This window comes from Schistocerca piceifrons, chromosome 1, assembly GCF_021461385.2.
Source record: "Schistocerca piceifrons isolate TAMUIC-IGC-003096 chromosome 1, iqSchPice1.1, whole genome shotgun sequence".
NCBI lineage: Eukaryota > Metazoa > Arthropoda > Insecta > Orthoptera > Acrididae > Schistocerca > Schistocerca piceifrons.
The window spans coordinates 997,868,349-997,888,855 of NC_060138.1; the positions used below are offsets into that span (position 1 = coordinate 997,868,349).

The 20,507-nt window shown below is 41.5% G+C and overlaps 1 protein-coding gene across 1 annotated transcript in view; it reads right to left on the bottom strand.

The window, feature by feature from the left end:
- The window catches only part of LOC124802905, a 262,458-nt gene that overhangs the window by 24,200 nt on the left and 217,751 nt on the right, over positions 1-20,507 (bottom strand). Inside the window, exon 4 of the mRNA XM_047263974.1 lies at positions 8,540-8,712. Coding sequence (XP_047119930.1) covers positions 8,540-8,712 — 173 coding nt within the window. The remainder of the gene's footprint in view (positions 1-8,539; positions 8,713-20,507) is intronic.

Sequence of the window (20,507 nt, forward strand, 5' to 3'; positions counted from 1 at the left end):
GATATCATACAGTTTAAGAAATATTGATCTCAGTTATCAAAGCTTCTCCCACCAACGTGAAACGATCCCTAACTGATGAATGTTGGAAAAACTTCATCTTATAACGGGGTACCGCTGCTATCGAACCATGGGCCTATTCAGCCACAATGTGCAGTGTCATATGATGATTTGCAACATAAGTATCCATCTTTTCGAATCAATTTCAATTGGAGCTACGGTGATGGCAGAAAGTGTGTAAGCATTCTTATTCTGTTGTTCTCTGTATATCATTAAGTTGTACACTTGCATGATAATTTTCCTTATTTACATTATGTTCCTTTTCCTTATCCTTCCCGCGCCTGTCAGTTTTGTATGCTTTGCGAAATTAAGATGCATGATTTATTACTGCAGGTTGCATATTAGTACTTGTCCACGAGACCCAGAAAGCGGTAGATACCGGTGCCCAGGCAGATGTCGTGTTCGTTGCATTCTGGAAGGCGTTCGATAGGGATTCACACCGCCCCCTAATGAACAAAATGCGAACGCACGGAATGTCAGACCAGCTGCGTGACTGGACTGAAGAGTTTCTGGCAAATATGTCATACTCAAAGGAAAGAAGTCTTCACACGTAAAAGTAACTTCGGGGGCACTCCCAGTAGTGTTAGTGGACCATTACTTGTCACTAAACGATAAACGAGCTTGTGGTTAACATTTGAAGCTCTATGAGGATGATGCTGTTGTATTAGGTTGCTGCCTCAGTTCGTATGGTTTTTTTTTGCATGTATTGTGGTTGCTATGGGTTTACTTATCGGTTGTCATTTTTTAATTTGTAGTTCACCGTTGCTATCTGAGTTTAAAACTGTCGTTTGGAGAAAGTAAGTGGAACTATGGAATCTACAAAACGCAGTGCCAAGTGGAGAAATCGGAACATTTCCGACATATTCTTCTGTTGGACTTCAGTAGAGGGGTAATAGAAGCAAAGGCAGATATAAACATTTGCGTCATGTATGGGGATAATGCCATGGGGCAGAACACGACAAGGAAATGTTTTTTTCGTCTGAATGAGGATCGTTTTGACGTTAGTGAATCTCCATGTTCAGGAAGAACTTTGGGATTTGATGAAGATCGTTTAAATGCATTTTTTTGCACAATGATCCACGTCATTGTACTCGAGAACTGACAGATGTGATGAACTGTGACACTCCACCGTCGTGCAACATTTGCATGCAGTGGGGAAGGTTAAAAAATCGGATGTATGGATACTGCGTGCTCTAAGCCAAAATCACAAAAATCTGCAGGTAGCGATATGTGCATCTATGTTGCTCGTTAGCAACTGGTTCGTGAGAAACACCGACCATTCCCATCCTGTATAGTTGCTAGTGATAAGAAATGGCGTCTTTATGCTAACATAAGGAAAATAAAGAAATGCCTGGCCCAAACAAAGCAACAAGTCCCCGTGCGAAGACCTACGTGTATCCATAACAGATAACGTTATGCATCTGGAGAAACAGCGACGGAATGGTGTGCTACGAGTTGCTTCGCCGATGTGTAACCATCATTGCTAACATTTGTTGTCAACAACTGAGACATCTTGCAGACGCAGCCCAAGAACAACGACCAAGAAAACTACGTGAACTGTTGCTACTCCCACTATAATGCCAGTCCTCATTCTGCTAGATTGATAAAAAATTCTATATAGGAGTTGAGTTGAGAAATCATTCCGCACTCATCTTATTCACCTGATCGTGCGCACTCAGATTTCCACCTTTCCCGTTCTCGGATAACCTTCCTTTCCGAATCAAAATGCGCCCAGAACATGGTTCGACGAGTTCTTCGCCTCAAAACCACGTGATTTCTACAGTCGTAGAATCGAAAAATTACTCCAGCGTTGGCAGACTATTGTAAATTGTGAAGGAGAATGTATTATTGATGACTGAAGGCTGTCTTACGTGTATCTGTCGGGTTTGTAAAACATGTGGAAAAACCCTACGAACGTATGCAACCACCCAAAATACAGAGAATTACCAACGCTAAACAATTGCTGCGAAATGCATGAAGACCTGCAGACGACCGATGCTTGGTGCAGGGATTCGCAACTGACCGTCAGCATAAATAAATGTAACATATTACGCAAAATAGGCAGAAAGACACATTATTGTGTATATATAGATATGCACCGAGAAGCCAAACAAACTGATACACCTGCCTAATACCGTGTTGCTCCCTGCGAGCACGCAGAAGTGCCGCAACACGACGTGGCATGGATTCGACTAATGTCTGAAGTAGTGCTGGAGGGAATTGACACCATGAATCCTGCAGGGCTGTCCATAAATCCACAAGAGTGCGAGGGGATGGAGCTCTCTTCTGAACAGCAGGTTGCAAGGCATCCCAGATATGCTCAATAATGTTCATGTCTGGGAAGTTAGGTGGCCACTGGAAGTGTTTAAACTCATAACAGTGTTCCTGGAGCCACTCTGTAGAAATTATAAACGTGTGGGATCTCGCATTGTCCTGCTGGAATTGCCCAAGTCAATCGCACAATGGACATGAATGGATGCAGATGATAAGACAGGATGGTTACGTACGTGTCACCTGTCAGAGTCGTATCTAGAGGTATCAGAGGTTCCATATCACTCCAACTGCACACTCCCCACACCATTACAGAACCTCTACCAGCTTGAACAGATCCCTGGTCATATGCACGGTCCATGGATTCATGAGGTTGTCTCCATATCCGTACACGTCCATCTGCTCGATAAAATTTGAAATGAGACTCGTCCAACTAAGCAACATGTTTCCAGTCATCAACAGTCCAGTGTCGATGTTGACAGGCTCGGGCATAAAGCTTTGTGTCATGCAGTCATCAAGGATACACGAGTGGGCCTTCGGCTCCGAAAGCCCATATCGATGATATTTCGTTGAATGGTTCTCACGGTGACACTTGTTGATGGCCCAGCATTGGAATCTCCAGCAATTCGCGGAAGGGTTGCACTTCTGCCACGTCGAACGATTCTCTTTAGTCGCCGTTGGTCCCGTTCTTGCAGGATTTTTTTCCGGCCGTAGCGATGTCGGAAATTTGATGTTTTACCGGATTCCTGATATTCACAGTACACTCGTGAAATGGTCGTACGGGAAAACCCCCACTTCATCGCTGCCTCGGAGATGCTGTGTCCCATCGCTCGTGCGCCGACTACAACACCACGCTCAAGCTCACTTAAATCTTGATACCTGCCACTGTAGCAGCAGTAGCGATCTAATAACTGCTCCAGAGTACTTGTTATCTTATATAGGTGTTGGCGACCGCAGCGACGTATTCTGCCTGGTTACATATCTCGGTATTTGAATATGCATGCCCATATCAGTTTCTTTGGCGCTTCAATATATATATGCTGGTCGTTTTCAGTTCCCTAAATACACGAATTCAATGTAAACGCTAGATTTAAGTTCTTTTCCTTTTCTTAACATTGTGTGTTACCTCTTCATCAGTGTCATTTGGATGACCATGATTCGTGCCTCCTGTATTATACTTTTGTCTCTGGGTTGTTAAGCTTGAGTACGAGATGAAAGAAGGGAGATGAGGAACTCTGTGTCGGCACACAGTCTCATCTAATCGAAAAGCAGCGACGGAAATGAGAAGCTTAACGTACCCATCTGACGGACAGGTCACCATCTGTTCTCATTACGCTAAACTTGAATAAATTAAGGATTTAATCAAGAATGTTGCTCGATAATCTGGTTGTATCTCTTCTTCGTTTGCTAATCAGAGGCGTCAGATACTGTCTTGGAAGATAATGTCTCACGTAAGGCCCTTCTAGTATTTGGTCCGGAGATGTTTTAAAATTTTTTTGTTTGATGCCACTAATACAACCATCTCACTGCACTGAGGTGACAAGAGTCATGAGATAGCGATATACATATGTACAGATGGCGGTAGTAATGCGTACACAGAGTATAAAAGGGCAGTGCATTGGTGGAGATGTCATTTGTACTCAGGTGATTTATGTACAAAAGTTTACGACGCTATTATGGTCGTATGAGGGGAATTAACAGACTTTGAATGCAGAGTGGTAGCTGGAGCTAGATGCATGGGACATTTCATTTCGGAAATCATTAGGGAATTTAACATTCTAAAATGCACAGTGTCAAGAGTGTGCCGAGAATATCAGATTTCAAGCATTACCTCTCATCATGGACGACGCAGTGGCCGACGGCCTTCACTTAACGACCGAGAGCAGCTGGATTTACACAGAGTTTCCAGTGCTAACAGACAAGCAACACTGCGTGAAATAACTGCAGAAATCAATGTGGGACTTACAACGAACGTATCCGTTAGGACAATGCAGCGAAATCTGGCGTTAATGGGCTATGACAGCAGACGACTGGTGCGAGTGCCTTTTGCTAACAGCACGACATCGCCTGCAGCGCCTCTCCTGAGCTCGTGACCATATCGGTTGGACAACAGACGACTAGAAAACCGTGGCCTGGTCAGATAAGTTCCGATTTTAGTTGGGAAGAGCTGATGGTAGGGTTCAAGTGAGACGCATACCCCATGAAGCCATGGATCCAGATTGACATCAAGGCACTGTGCAAGCTGGTGATGGCACAGTGATGGTGCGCGTTATGTTTACATGGAATGGACTGGATCCTCTGGTCCAACTGCACCGATCATTCGGCTACTTGGAGACTGCTTGTAGCCATTCATGGACTTCATGTTCCCAAACAACGAGGGAATTTTTATGGAAAACAATGCGCCATGTCACCGGACCACCATTGTCCCGACTGGTTTGAAAAACATTCTACACCATTCGAGCAAATGATTTGGCCACCCAGATCGCCCGATGTGAATCCCATGGAACATTTATGGGACATAATCGAAAGGTCAGGTCGTGCACAAAACCATTCACCAGCAACACTTTCGCAACTGTGTACAGCTATAGAGATAGCATGGCTCAATATTTCTGCAGGGGACCTCCAACGACTTGTTGACTCCATGCCACGTCAAGCTGATGTGCTACATTGGGCAGAAAGAAGACCTGCATGATATTGTGAAGTATTCCAGGACTTTTCTCACCTCAGTGTATTATACAATCATGATTATTGTTTACAGTACTCGTCCACAAAACTTTAACCTGTATGCGCCCACCCGGCTAGCTGTGCTGTCTAACGCGCTGCTTCCCGAGCGGGAAGGCGTGCTGGTCCCCGGCACGAATCCGCCCGGCGGATTAGTGTCGAGGTCCGGTGTGCCGGACGGTGTGTGGATGGTTTGCCGGCCGGAGTGGCCGTGCGGTTCTAGGCGCTACAGTCTGGAGCCGAGCGACCGTTCCGGTCGCAGGTTCGTATCCTGCCTCGAGCATGGATGCGTATGATGTCCTTAGGTTAGCTAGGTTTAATTAGTTCTAAGTTCTAGGCGGCTGATGACCTCAGAAGTTAAGTCGCATAGTGCTCAGAGCCATTTGAACCATTTTGAACCTGGATGCGCGCGCGCCACGCACGCGCGCGCGCACACACACACACACACACACACACACACACACAAACATACACACATCACAGTTCTTAATTTTCCACTTTTTATGCATGGCTCATACAGATCAGTGAAAACATGAAATGTGCGTATGGCATTTTTAGCCAGGTGACCCCTTCGACGTGTCTGGCCGCCTGGTGCAAGTCTTCTTTTATGTGACAACACTTCGTCGGTTTGCGCGTCGGTTATGATAATGATGAGAAACTCACACACACCCAGTCCTGAACGGAGAGAATCCCCGACCTGGTCGGGAATCAAACCCAGAACTCCGTGATTGAGAGTCAGCAACAAGAACAAGAGAACGAGCTGCTGATACGGATTAATGTAAACGTTGGTTAGAGCGTCAACGATTAAATTTTAGGCATTTCACTGTTACATAACATCTGCGTGTTGTGGTTCGTTTAGTTTCTTTCGATAACTGGATGTTACGAGCCCTGTACATGGACACAGCAGAAAATCTCGCATTAGGTGTACCACTTTGCGCTGATCAGGTATGTTGCAGATAGTGTAGATCATACGATATATTGTCCCACATCACGCAACTTCTAAATGAGGGACAGCCCAGGTCACCGTGCTGTTAGGGAAGCGCGGAAGGACTGTGGGCATGGGTGTTGTCCTTCCTGAAGAGCTGAAGAGCGTATTTCTCCGACGTTATAGGAATGGCTACAGAACAGATTGTATGGTGCTTTGGATGTATTCCACACTTTTCAATAAGACTACGTTTCGTCACACCATGATGCCCAGAACAGCTCCTGTATGTTACTGTCAGTTACGCTACAGTAGTTGTCACTCATCTTGTCAACGCCACCCTCCTAACGACCATCACCAACGACAATACAGGATATGTTTGTGTTACGAGTGGTGTTAAGTAAGTAATGAAACACATTTTTTTTATGAAAGCAGATTGATTTTATTCAGGAATACAATAAAACATATTATTCGCCCCGATTTTGGTTACAAAGCCCTGTTTTCCATTATAATCTCCGTTCAGTGCGACGGAGTAAGATCACCTTACTCGGAGGGCCTGTTTCCTCGCATGGTTCCACTCTACTGATAGAAGTTGGAGCCAATGTCTTGCTGCATCAGTAACCTCCCATCATCTACGTACTGCTACCCGTGGAATGCATCCTTCATTGGGGCAAAAGATGGAAGTTGGAAGGTGCGAGAACCGGGCTGTAGGGTGGTTGAGGAAGAACAGTCTAATGAAGTTCTGTGAGTTCCTCTCGGGTGTACAGACTTGTATGAGGCAATGGCGTTGGCATTTTTGTGGTGACGAACACGCTGAAATAGTTTCTGATATTCCGTGAGGGTAGTACAGCACGCTTCAGAGTTGATATTTGCACCATGAGGGAGGACATCAAACAGAATAAACCCTTCAGAGTCCCAGAAGAGCGTCGCCATGACACTACTAGCTGAGGGTGCGACTTGAACATTTTCTTCGGAGGAGAGGTGGTGTGGCGCCACTCCAGGGATTGCCGTTTCCTTCCGGTTCGAAGTGATGAACCCGTGTTTCATCGCCTGTGACGATGTTCGACAAACACTGATCACGATCGGCCTCGTAACGCACAAGCAATGCCGCACGTATGGTCCTTTGTCGCTTTATGGTCTTCTGTAAGGCGGCGAGGAAGCCAGCGGGCAAACACCTTTCAGTACCCCAAATGGTAGGCCAGTGTATCGGTTTTACCAACGGAGCCGTCCACTTGAGGAGAAAGGTATTTCATTGTGACCCATCGATACCTAGAATGAGATTGTCTGCATCTTCCATCATTGCAGGAGTCACAGCTGTGTGGGGCCGGCCAGCACACCGGAGACTGGACAGCTTTGCGCGACCATGTTGCGTTTATGACAGACGCCTCGATCAACGGCTCACTGTGCTTTTGTTCAATGCATAGCAATGGCGCCGAAAAATGTTGTGGGTACTAGTAACCTCAACATTTCTTAGGATTCAGGGATATGTCCTAAGATGATATTTTGTTTCTGTAGTGACTGAAGACTTGAGGCATTGTCCTTTTATTAGCAATAGCGCATTTCAATTAACATTTGTTGTCTGCGGATTTACGCTCTGATTTATACCTAGTACGGCAATTCACAGTAAAATTTTTCTTTTAAATATAGGCTTCTTTTGAAATTTAAAAAATGGCATCATGAAAACATCAAAAGCTACAGCAATGTACATTTAAAAATGGAGAGCCAGTAAAGCGACGATCTTCAAGTCACATAAATACTCGTATTAACAAAGATTTGTAAGAAATAGTATAAGTCAAAATAGTTAAGGTAAACTATTGCATCTAGGAGATATTCCCGGATACCATTACATCAAGTCAAAGGAAGGTTCTTTGGCATCAAGTACATAATTGTTATCAGTTGCAGCTTCTGAATGGAGTAGTTAAAATTAGAGTATGCAAAAAGACATTAAAAACTATGCATGAGTACCTGCCGTAGATTCAAGTAGCCGTTGTGTTATACGTTTGTCTACAAGTCACAAAATCAACTGTCAATTTGCGCCCTTAGAGACTGATACAGAAATATATAAGATAATGGATACGTATAAAAGTGACAGTTAGGCGCGTTAGACTTGTGTGTATCTATAAACTGTGTAAATATGTATATTATGATTTTTAAATTGTTTTTACGTATTCTGGAATTTTCACTGTCTCATATGGTTCTGCAACTGATAGAAATTATGTACATGACTCCAAGGTTTTTAACCTCGTGTAATGATATGTGTGAGTATCTGCTGCATGCAAAGGTTCACCTTAATTATGTTGACATGTACTATTTCTTTTACATTTTCGTTAATTTGTATGTAACTTGAAGATAGCAGCTTGACCGGAACGTTCTGGCTGAAATCAATACATGTTACTGCAGAATTTGGTTCCGTAAATACATTGAAGCTGTGCATCACTGCTAACGAAAAATATTTTGTTTAAAATTCTCTATAAATTGGGATTAAGTATGTAAGAGGGCAAATAGATGAATATTGTTAGAAAATGTTGAATTTTATTCAGTTTAGAAATGTTTAACTACTAAACTTACCTCGCTAAGAAGATCGAAGTCTTGTTCTGATATTTTGTTGTCTCTGTCCGTATCCAAAAGGTGAGTGAAAAAGTGAGTAAATTTTTCCCTCTGAGTATCTGACAGACAGTTCTTCAGCTCCTCTGTGTTCTCCGTAGTCTCATCTTCACTGGTGTTCCTTTCAACCCACGTTGCTGAAACGTGAATGGAAAAATTAAAATTTTTCACAAGTGTTGCGGAACTGATTCAGATCATTTCAACGGCAATCTACAAAGTATTTGAACGCATGTACATGAAGACCCAACCGACATTAATAAATATTGTGCTGGTGCTTTGAAACTGGTATCCATTTTCAAAAAAACCAAGCTTCTACACTATGACTTCAGGTAGAAAATTTTTCGACCCGTCAGTGAAAGGCAGTGTTTCTAGGTCAAATATCCCCTTTTTGGTCAGTGCAGACTGTCCAACGTTTCTCCGATGAATAAATTTCATCCCTGCAGTGCAGCTCTGGAAACCCCGTAAAACCATATTATACAATAGCCTCAACCTATAAATATTAGACTCAAAACGCTTTCAAGTCACAAATTACTTTAGAAGTGAAGGTCAGAGGGCGTCAAAGATGGAGAACAGGGTGGATTTTCAACAACTAGTAGTCTCTGAATTCTTGGGCCATCATCATCAATGCTCCGTCTTTCACTTTTGAACGTTAATGGCCCCTCACACGATCCTCTTAACAGCCTGTCTCCATTTTTCCCAGTCTTTTGCATCTCGGAGTAGCTGGCTGCATGTTTGGTATTTCTTCTCCCTAACGTGGTCCATCCATCGTTCGGTGGTCTTCCAAGAAATCGTTTCCCTTCCACTTTGCCTTGGATGGTCATCTGTTCCAAGTTATCCCCTTTCGTCGAACTATGTGACTAAAGAACTGCAGCATTCGCTGGAAACAGTACGCTTATTTGCCGAATTCGGCGTTTATAACGGTCTAACGGTGATAGGATCCAGGTTCGACACAAACTTTCATTGTCATAGATGTCTCCTCTTTCGCTTGGTGAGTAATGGAGGTAATGAAGGCAAGAAATAGAGAGATGAAAACAGGATCCTCGTAAATCGAGTGCATCTCCTATTCAATAACACTAAACTCATTTCTTACTGCCAATGATGAGAGAGACTGAGTGAGAAAACTTGGTCAAAAGGCCCATACGTGAGGAAACTAGTGCAACGGGGCCATCATGACATACGAAATTATGTGTCACTTCTGTACCTGAGTAGGGATCCTCACATAACGTGATCACCGACCATTACAGCGACCCTTATCTAAAATTGTTTTAAAACGTATTCCCACCCAACCCTGTGTCTATATTTCTTGTGCTTACATGCCGAAGTCCCTTTATGTCTGTCTAACGGTGATAGGATCCAGGTATGACAAAAAAATCTTTCATTGTCATAGATGCCACCTCTATCGCTTGGCGAGTAATGGAGGTAATGAAGTCAAGATGCCTTGCCTTGGATGGTCATCTTTTCCAAGTTATCCTCTTTCGTCGAACTATGTGACTAAAGAACTGCAGCATTCGCTGGAAAAAAATACTGGACAACGTCTTCTTCAGCCTGCGTTCCTGAAGGATTGGTTTGTTGGTTCGTTTGTCCATCCATGATACCCTCAGCAACCTCCTACATGTACAGACCTCAAAAGCATCGACCATTTTACGGTCCCTCCAGTTGTTGTCCGCACTTCTGTCCCGTAAAGGAAACCAGCAAACACCAGATATTTCAGCACTTTCGATTTACTATGTCTGGTTAGGGCTTGGTCTTTACGAATCACTGTCAGTTTCGATGCAGTATTCTGACCCAGAACAATTCTGCGCCGTATTTTCTGTGCAGAACCACCCTCTTTCTGAACTATTGAGTCCAGGTAGACAACGTGATTAACTTATTCGTATTCTGACAACAAAACGTCAGTAACTGGTAGTGACTCGACTCTGTCAGTTATCATGATCTTGGTTTTTTTTTCTAACAACGCAAGTTTCTCACTTTCTGTCTTGACCCTATCCAGTAGTTCATTCGTTCCATTTGCGATTCAGCACACAGCGTAGTGTCATCAGCAAAACTGAAATTATTGATTCTTCGGCCCCCAATTCGAATCCCACCAATCCAACTGTAAAGATTTTTTTTTCTAATGACATATTTTCTATAGGTGTTAAATAGTAGGTGATAGACTGGACCCCTGTCTAAATCTTACACATGGTTCAAAAGGTCTTGAAATAGTGTTATATAGTCTGTTTACTGCCTTGTTATCAGAGTAAAGGATTCTAATAAAGGTAATAAGGTGCTCAGGAACGCCCATTTCATACACCACTGATCTCTCCATCGAACCCTGTCAAAAGCATGGCTATAGCCCAAGAAACAGAGAACTAAAGTTGTATGGAAGCTCTCCATTTTTTTAACTATCTGAGAATCTTGTTTCATGTTCTTTCATAATGAACAAACCCAGATTGATCTGGTGGTATATCTCCATCAAAATGCGTTCTTAAGGTTTAGGGATGACTTTTAGAAGAATCTTGCTGATATGAAAAATCAATGAAATGGCTCTGTAGTTCTCAGAACGCTGTGTACTAGACTTGGACACTGTTTCTATGTTTCGATACAGTGTATCGATACGTGGAACTGTTTCAGTGTTTCGGAACGGCTGTGGTTCACTGTTTCGTAACAGTGGTGTTTCATTCCGCCCCTGTCTCGGATAACCGGACCAGATTCGGTCTCGAGACCGACACAGAAACTGTATCGTTGTTTCAAAATAAGGCTGTTTCAGTCCACCTGTGCTTGGAACGGACTAAATGTATCGAAACAGTGCTGTTTCATTCCGCTCTGTGTCGGACGAGATTCGGGCTCGGCACAGGTACTGAAACACAATATACCACTTCATGAAACACTTTCAAGAGTGTCGAAATCTTTTTGACAAACAATAGCATGAAGCTTAAGATATCCGAAAATAAAGCTTCGTTTCTAGCTGACTGTCCTATTCCTAAATGGCGTAACATCTGCTTTATAAACACTAACCAAACAATAAAACAACGCATACTATTCACATTCAAAATAATAAATATGTGAAAATCATTCAGTTAAATTACACTTTTTTTATAACATACGCTTCTCTGTTCGTGTACAGTAATCATATTTAGAAACGCAAGTAAGCCCACAACATTTTGAATAAAAAAGGCGTAGAGTGACCGTTATTAGACATACACATAAATTTGATGTGGGTATAATTGCAAGCAATCTGTTTGACATATCACTGATAGTGTAATAGTGAATGGGAAGGGCTGGGAAGCATGGTGAATTTATAGTAACGATTCGAAACACCTTGAAAGACAAAATTTTTTGCTGTTATATTTTGTTATATGTTCGAATTATTTGGCGTTATTTGTGAGTCTATAGTCACTGTGCCTATTATCCACAATGACTCCCTTTGTGTGCATGGAAATTAGCAGGATGGGTATATTACCCATACTAAGGGAATGTGGGAATCCCACTAGTATATACGTTGTTTCTGCAGTTTGCTCCCACCTCCAGTTCCGTTCGTAGTGGTTCTTCTATCTTCAGCTATGGCTGTCCTCAGCCAATTGAAAAGTATGAAAGTCACACGACACGAAAGCAGCGCATTTGCTGCAGGAAATACGAAACTGCCAAGACGCCTAAGTGATAGTTTCATACTTTCTGCGACATGATTAGCGCTCTCGCACCTCATTTGTGTTTATATGGACATACTTATACAGCAGACATTCAAGATGATAAAATGTGTTTATTAGATTACAAAACACAAACTGTTTCACTGTTTCGAAACAGCGTATCGAAACATTACATTGTACTGTTTCATTTGTTTCGAAACAATTACGTGTTTCAGTTTGCCCATCTCTACTGTGTACTTTCTTTCTTATAAAAAATAATCATTACTGACATGGTCCAGTCTTCTTCCATGTTCCGTTATTCCACATGCTGTTACATATCTCATGTTTGATTTCAAAACCCAGATATCCAGACGCTTTGTTCATTTCTGCAGTAATAATGTCAGGTCCAGGTGCTATGTTATTTTTTAATTAGCTATAGCTTTCCGGACTTCTTCTTTTAATACGTCAGGTACCTTATGTATTGGAATGTTTGCACGGCCAAGTCTTCCATTGTTATCCATATACAACTTGTTGCAGTATGTTCTTCAACCATCAGCAGCTAATGGCCGAGTGCACCAACCCCGGTCAAAAAGCACGATAACCAAGGTCCCGAGATCATGGTTAAAAGTAAACCGTGTTTCAAATTAGCAAACCATCATCAGCCAACCGTGCATTTGACCGCTGTAAGCTCTACACATCGCAATGGAACGTCACCTGGTGGTTCAAAGATGTTAGTAAACATGAAATTGCGCAGACAATCGCTGATGAGTGACTACACATGCTCCCTTTTCCGTGTTTTCCGTCGACAAGCCGAAGTGTTTATATGTACCTAGCAACGTGTTACTGATCTCTTCGTTTGTTTGGAGAATAATGGAGAATAAAAAAAAGAACGCCTGATTTCTCGAAGTACGAGATGGATGTACTTCTTGAACTGGTGGGAGCAAACGCATCCGTTCCTGAAAATAAGAAAACTGACGACTGCAGTTTAAAAGAAAACCAGGCAATGTGGTCACATGTGGAGGCGCAATTTAATTCTACTCCTGGTAAGATTGCTCATAAATTAATAACATTTCTGGGTTCATCGTAAGTATAGGATACGGTACACAATGGCTTTTAGTTTTAAATTTGAAAGTGTTATTGGCGTGCCACTGAAATACGTGACAGGGATATGTACATTTACGGTTGGAATGGTTTTGTTTGCTTTAAATTAAAAATACAATACTGTACTCCTGTTAACTAAATATTATGAGATTAACGGAAGCTTTCTTGTTGAAAATTGTGAACATAGGTTTTTCAGTTTGCCCTGTGCCGTATTCTTCATATATGCCTATACCACTTTTTTTAATGAACTGAAATGTAAACAAAAGCCGTATATATATCTTAGATTTTTATTGCAGTTATAAATTAAGCGCCTCAGAATGCAAAATGTACTTATGAATGAAAATAATATAAGACTTAACATTTATTTAATTTCACGTGTGACAAAAAGATTCTGTGACAGGCTGAAAACCTATTACGAAAATATGAAAAGAAGGCTTCGAAAAGATGTTGCAGAAGAAAAAGTTGTAGGTTATAAAACAAGTGGGGGAAGCTAACCGAAAATAAACAAGATTAATGATCGGGCAGAACTGCTTGAAATTGATGGTCTTCAATGAAACCATTAACGAATGTGTATGATTCCGATGCACAGTTTAGTATGATTGTGGATGTGGATGTTGTTAACGTGGAGTGCAGTGCAGTGCAGAGAGAACATACCACCTGTTTCAGTTGACAAGTTGGCAGAGTGCACACACCCGACACAATGCAGACTACAGAGACATCAAAGAATGTTCTGGTGGATGTCACTCAGCGGCAGTCTCCTGATCCACCCAAAGAAAACATTTGCACACCGAATAATACATCGCATCGTCGCAGGATGCCTGCAAAATCAGGGCCATCAGGTTCCGGAACTGTATTTGAAAATGAGTGCGAGAAGAGAGGCCCAGTTACATATGATGAAGGCAGAACATAAGAAGGAACTGAGATTTAAAAATTTAAAGGTTTTGGCCCCAAGAGAAAAATTAAAATAAATGCCAATAACATGTGATTTTTTTCCTGTGTCAGTAAATTTTTAAATTCAAATTGTTTTTCTCTGTTTGTCCCATTAGTGATGACTGTTGCTAGTCTAATTGTGTCTGTCTAATAACTCCTTACAGCTTATTTGACACTGAACTAAGTTTCACCCAACCACTTAAAATCAGGATTACCTCATAAATAATTCATAGGTTAGCAACTCTTCTGTTTACATAAGCCAGCAACTGTAAGCTACATGTCAATTGCAGGCTTTTAGCCATAATGCCAGGTGCCCATTTCTACTTAAATGACTTTAGAATGAGGTAAACTGTTAATGAAACAAAATAATAATAATAAGCCATCCCTGATACTCTAACTTTGAACTGAAACATTTATGCTGTAACAGTTATCTACATGACGCCCAATGTAATCAAGTGGTGCATTATTTATACCGGAAATATCCTAATATATAATTTATTAAGGAAAGTGCTCCAAACCATAACTTCGTGTGTGCCTCTTTTTATAGCAATGCTCTGTATTGTAGTGAGGCGTATTTGAGAAATACATTGCTATGATGGCACTCTTTTCTGCGATAGTGATAATAGCATTGTGTGGCTTTTCTAGCAATACCCTACACCTGTTAATTTCTATAATGGCAAACTACAATTTTTATCACAATAGAATTTGTAGCAAGATATTTTCAGCAATGCATTACTATGATGGGACACTCTTTTCTGCAATAATGAGAATAGCATTGTATGGCTTTTTTAGCAATACTCTGCACCTTTTAATTTTTGTAATGGCAACCTATAGTTTTGATCACAACAGAATTTATAGCAAGATATTTTCAGTAACATGTTACTATGATGGGGCACTCTTTTCTGCAGTTATCAGCATGACATTGTGTGCCTTTTCTAGAAATACTCTGTACATGTTAATGTTTATAATGTCAGACCATAACTTCTATCACAACAGAATTTGTAGCTGAATGTTTTTCAGTAACATCTTGCTATGATGGGGCACTGTTTTGTGCTATAGTGAGATGTGCTAATGTTTATGATGGCAATCCATAACTTCTATCACAACTGTATTTGTCGTGAGGGAATTTTCGGTGGCACTATGCTATGTTGGGGAATTCCCTTCTGCAAAGGTGAGCATTGAATACGTGAAAAAACTGCATCAATATCAACGACAGAGTGAGGAAGCGATTTTTCCTCACTAATAACTTCAAATATGACACTTCTTACAGACAACTCACAGCATTACAGTTCCATTTTCATATCTTCCCAAGTACCACACTCTTTAACTAATTATAGCTCTTGCACTGATCCCCAAAATATTAGACATTGCTCATAAAATTCCATTGCATTTTGTAGCAATGTGAACTTGTTTTTGGTGGCAATTTGTAAACACCAATTTTTCTTCAATTTCATCCATTTTTCTGATGCCGCACTGTTGTACGTAATATTGTGTAAAGTGCTGCTACGGGCATGACTGGACAGAATTAACAATGTAGTTAAATTCTTTGCACAGTTTGTTCGTCACTACATCAACATTTTTCTAAAAATCTACAACCTTATAGCAACACAGGCTTATGTTTGAAGCAAATCATATTGTAAACAAAGAGTAGTGATTAATACATAAACAATTTAACAAATAAACAATCCCAAACTGACATTTTGTGTTATTACATAAATGATTATTTATTTTGTGCCTTTGTGTTTAGTACATATTCACAATTTTAAGCTAATCCAGGTAATAAGATTGTATTAATAGTGAGCAGAAGTGCAGTAAAATAATCTCAAATTTGAAAGCTTCTTATAATAAACAATGTTGGACATTCACATCTTTGCTGTCACAGTAGAAAATTTAAGAGATGTTTAGGATCTTTAGTGAACATACTACAGAACTGTACCATTATATTTTGTCCCTCTCGCTCTTACTCACACACTCTCTAAATGTAATAGAGTCATTCGTTCCCAAATTTAAGTACATACACAGAAACTGAACCTGTGTATAAATAACAGAGTACTGCATTGCTTTAACTACCGATGTGATACGAGAACTACATCTTTAATAATTAATTATCAACAATTCCACACTAAAAAAGTCTCTCAGAAAAGCAGCAGCTAGGTAATTGTGTCCCTGGGTCTCACCATATACCCAGTTCAGTGAGTACTTTTATGTTCCCTAGAAATCAGAAAAAAATAGATTACTTGCTGAAATAATGAGAAAAATTTAAAATACGGCGAAATCCCGTAACTATAATCGCAATTTTTTATTCAGAACAATTTATGAACTTATGTTACCTTACTGAAAATGTTCATTAATTATAGCACGGAAAATTGTTCTTCCTTGTAATGTGTCATCGCGATACATCTGCTGTTCAGAGAGCACACGTTCGTTATCTTCTTCAATGCTGGGGCCTCTCTCATCACGTTACTGATTCAGAAGTCGAGCAATCTGGTGATTCTCCACTGCTCATAGTCCTGACAATGTTATGCAACACAGCCGTACTCACAAATTTTGGCGATTTTTTTCTGTGAATTGCATCTTATTCCTACAGATAATACAGGAAATCTTCTCTTCCACAAGCCATATTTTCTCTCAACGGTGTTCCTAGTTTTAATATGAGACCTGTAATATCGATGCTCTGCTAAATTTTGCGGATTTAAAAGTGGAGTTAACAAGTACAATCTAAATGCGTAACCACTGTCTCCCAATAAGTGACCTTGAGATATTTCTCCGTTTTCAAATTGAGCTCTGCGAGCTCAGTCGAGATATATGATACTGTCGCGCACAGAACCCAGCCATCGAGCGACAATATCTCTTATTTACAAATTGTGATCACTAATGGTTTGACAGTTAAAGGAAAAATATGATTTCCTATTGCGGAAAAGTTCCGCATTATGTTCTCCAGGAGACCGAATTCTTATATGGGTACAATCCAAGGTAGTGAGAACACCAGGAAATCGGTCCAGTTAACTAAAACCATACAACACAGAGCACACTCCTCGGTGAAGGATGATTTGTTACTGCGGAAGGCGAGAATTTACAAAATACCGCGTCAATGTGGTATGGCCTATACAGGACAGACAACGCGTACAGTGGAAGAGCGCTGTACAGAACATCAACGTTGCACTCGCCTACTCCAACCCAGTAAGTCTGCAGTTGCGGGACATTGTATTTCTAACGGACATTCAATGGAGTACGACAAAACTTCGATTTTGGCCCCTGCAACAACTTTTTGGGACTCCATTATCAAAGAATCAGTTGAAATACGCATTGCGGGAAATCTAATGAACCGTGACAGTGGTTACCAATTGAATAAAGCATGGAATCCCGTCATCTCCGAAATTTGCTCGCGACGAAGACGCCAAGGGACTTCGATAGCTGCGGCGAGCGATAATACCGACGGCAGCTGAGTACTGCAGTTCCACCAGCGAGGGCGCTGTCGCTGGTCGGTGTGGCCCTTCTGTCTCCGCAATTGCAACGCATGCGCGGCAGCACTATCAGCGCACTATACAGGGTGTTACAAAAAGGTACGCCCAAACTTTCAGGTAACATTCCTCACACACAAATAAAGAAAAGATGTTATGTGGACATGTGTCCGGAAACGCTTAATTTCCATGTTAGAGGTCATTTTAGTTTCGTCAGTATGTTCTTCCACCTACGCTCAATGGAGCACGTTATCATGATTTCATACGGGATACTCTACCTGTGCTGCTAGAACATGTGCCTTTACAAGTACGACACAACATGTGATTCATGCACGATGGAGCTCCTGCACATTTCAGTTGAAGTGTTCGTACGCTTCTCAACAACAGATTCGGTGACCGATGGATTGGTAGAGGCGGACCAATTCCATGGCCCCCACGCTCTCCTGACCTCAACCCTCTTGACTTTGATTTATGGGGCCATTTGAAATCTCTTGTCTACGCAGCCCCGGCACCAAATGTAGAGACTCTTGTGCTCGTATTGTGGACGGCTGTGATACAATACGCCATTCTCCAGGGCTGCATCAGCGCATCAGGGATTCCATGCGAGGGAGGGTGGATGCACGTATCCTCGTTAACGGAAGACATTTTGAACATTTCCTGTAACAAAGTGTTTGAAGTCCCGCTGGTACGTTCTGTTGCTACGTGTTTCCATTCCATGATTAATGTGATTTGAAGAGAAGTAATAAAATGAGCTCTAACATGGAAAGTAAGCGTTTCCGGACACATGTCCACATAACATATTTTCTTTCTTTGTGTGTGAGGAATGTTTCCTGAAAGTTTGGCCGTACCTTTTTGTAACACCCTGTATAAGCTGGAGCGGAGAACGTCTTCGTCAGTCCCCGTTCGGCTCACCTGAAGATGACTGGCAGTTGTCCAGCCGAAATATCGTGCAATGAAGTTTACGACGACCGGCTGCAAGCCCGAAATCTAATACATCTATGCTATTTTCATCTGCATTTAGGTGGTGTAATGATGGTCTGGGGAGTTGAGGTTACGTTCTAGTGACTTTTCCGCGATTACGTTATTAAGAAGTGATATATTCGTATGTTATATGGTGAAATGTGCTTCATCCTTTACCTATGCCAATTTTGGGATCGAATGTGGACTCTCATTTGCTTTAACATTTCTTGGTATGTATTTGAGTTTACTTTTTAATTTTTGCGTTTCCCCTGTGATTATATGGAACAGTTTACGTCTGGCTTGGTTGAGCACTGTTCCGTATATAAAATCCATAGTGACATAGTTAAGTTCAAATGGCTCTGAGCACTATGCTACTTAACTTCTGAGGTCATCAGTCGCCTAGAACTTAGAACTAATTGAACCTAGCTAACCTAAGAACATCACACACATCCATGCCCGAGGCAGGATTCGAACCTGCGACCGCAGCGGTCGCTCGGCTCCAGACTGAAGCGCCTAGAACCGCACGGCCACTCCGGCCGGCCATAGTTAAGTAGTATATTTATTATTTTCGCAACTTTCTGTAACGAGACTACTGCTAATCATGTTCTTTCCATAGCAACTCCCCAGAGGTTTGATGTTAGGTCTGCTCAATAATTGATGTTGGTTTCCCACCCTCTGAATAGCGGTTTTACAATGGGACACATAATAACCTTGTTGGCACTGTTGTAAAAGGTTCGTTTTTAAAAAGTCAACGTACGCAATATCCACTTTTCGTTTGTGGTTTCCTTCGTCTTATTACATGGGTGGACACATTTTTTTACATTTTACAGTCATCCTTGTAGAGTGTTCTTTGGTTACTCCTTATAGAGTATTGTCCAATAACCATTGAGTACAGCTATGGTTTTACAGTGGCTGTAATGCCTCTTTTTAATTTGTCGTCCTTCTTGTATACTTACTATACAGGTTACCATTACTTATAGTGAACCCCTTTACTGTACATGATTTAATAATTCTGTTATCTTACTTCACATATGATGTGTCGGTCCTTTTGCCCGCTTCTTTTACTTTTCACAAAAACGGGTAGAGGTTTGTCACACATACCCATACATATTTGCTGACAATGGGTTTACAGGACTGATGGTTGCATTTCTTTGACACTTCTGTTTTATGATTACTTCCACTAGGTTACTGATGTTTTCTCATTGTGCATGAATAAGTGGTTAATTACTGATAGTACACTCCTGGAAATTGAAATAAGAACACCGTGAATCCATTGTCCCAGGAAGGGGAAACTTAATTGACACATTCCTGGGGTCAGATAAATCACATGATCACACTGACAGAACCACGTACGCAATATCCACTTTTCGTTTGTGGTTTCCTTCGTCTTATTACATGGGTGGACACATTTTTTTACATTTTACAGTCATCCTTGTAGAGTGTTCTTTGGTTACTCCTTATAGAGTATTGTCCAATAACCATTGAGTACAGCTATGGTTTTACAGTGGCTGTAATGCCTCTTTTTAATTTGTCGTCCTTCTTGTATACTTACTATACAGGTTACCATTACTTATAGTGAACCCCTTTATTGTACGTTGGGTGGCACGGGATACATGCGGACACAGGCAACAGAGCATGCACAATGTCGGCACTAGTACAGTGTATATCCACCTTTCGCAGCAATGCAGGCTGCTATTCTCCCATGGAGACGATCGTAGAGATGCTGGACGTAGTCCTGTGGAACGGCTTGCCATGCCATTTCCACCTGGCGCCTCAGTTGGACCAGCGTTCGTGCTGGACGTGCAGACCGCGTGAGACGACGCTTCATCCAGTCCCAAACATGCTCAATCGGGGACAGATCCGGAGATCTTGCTGGCC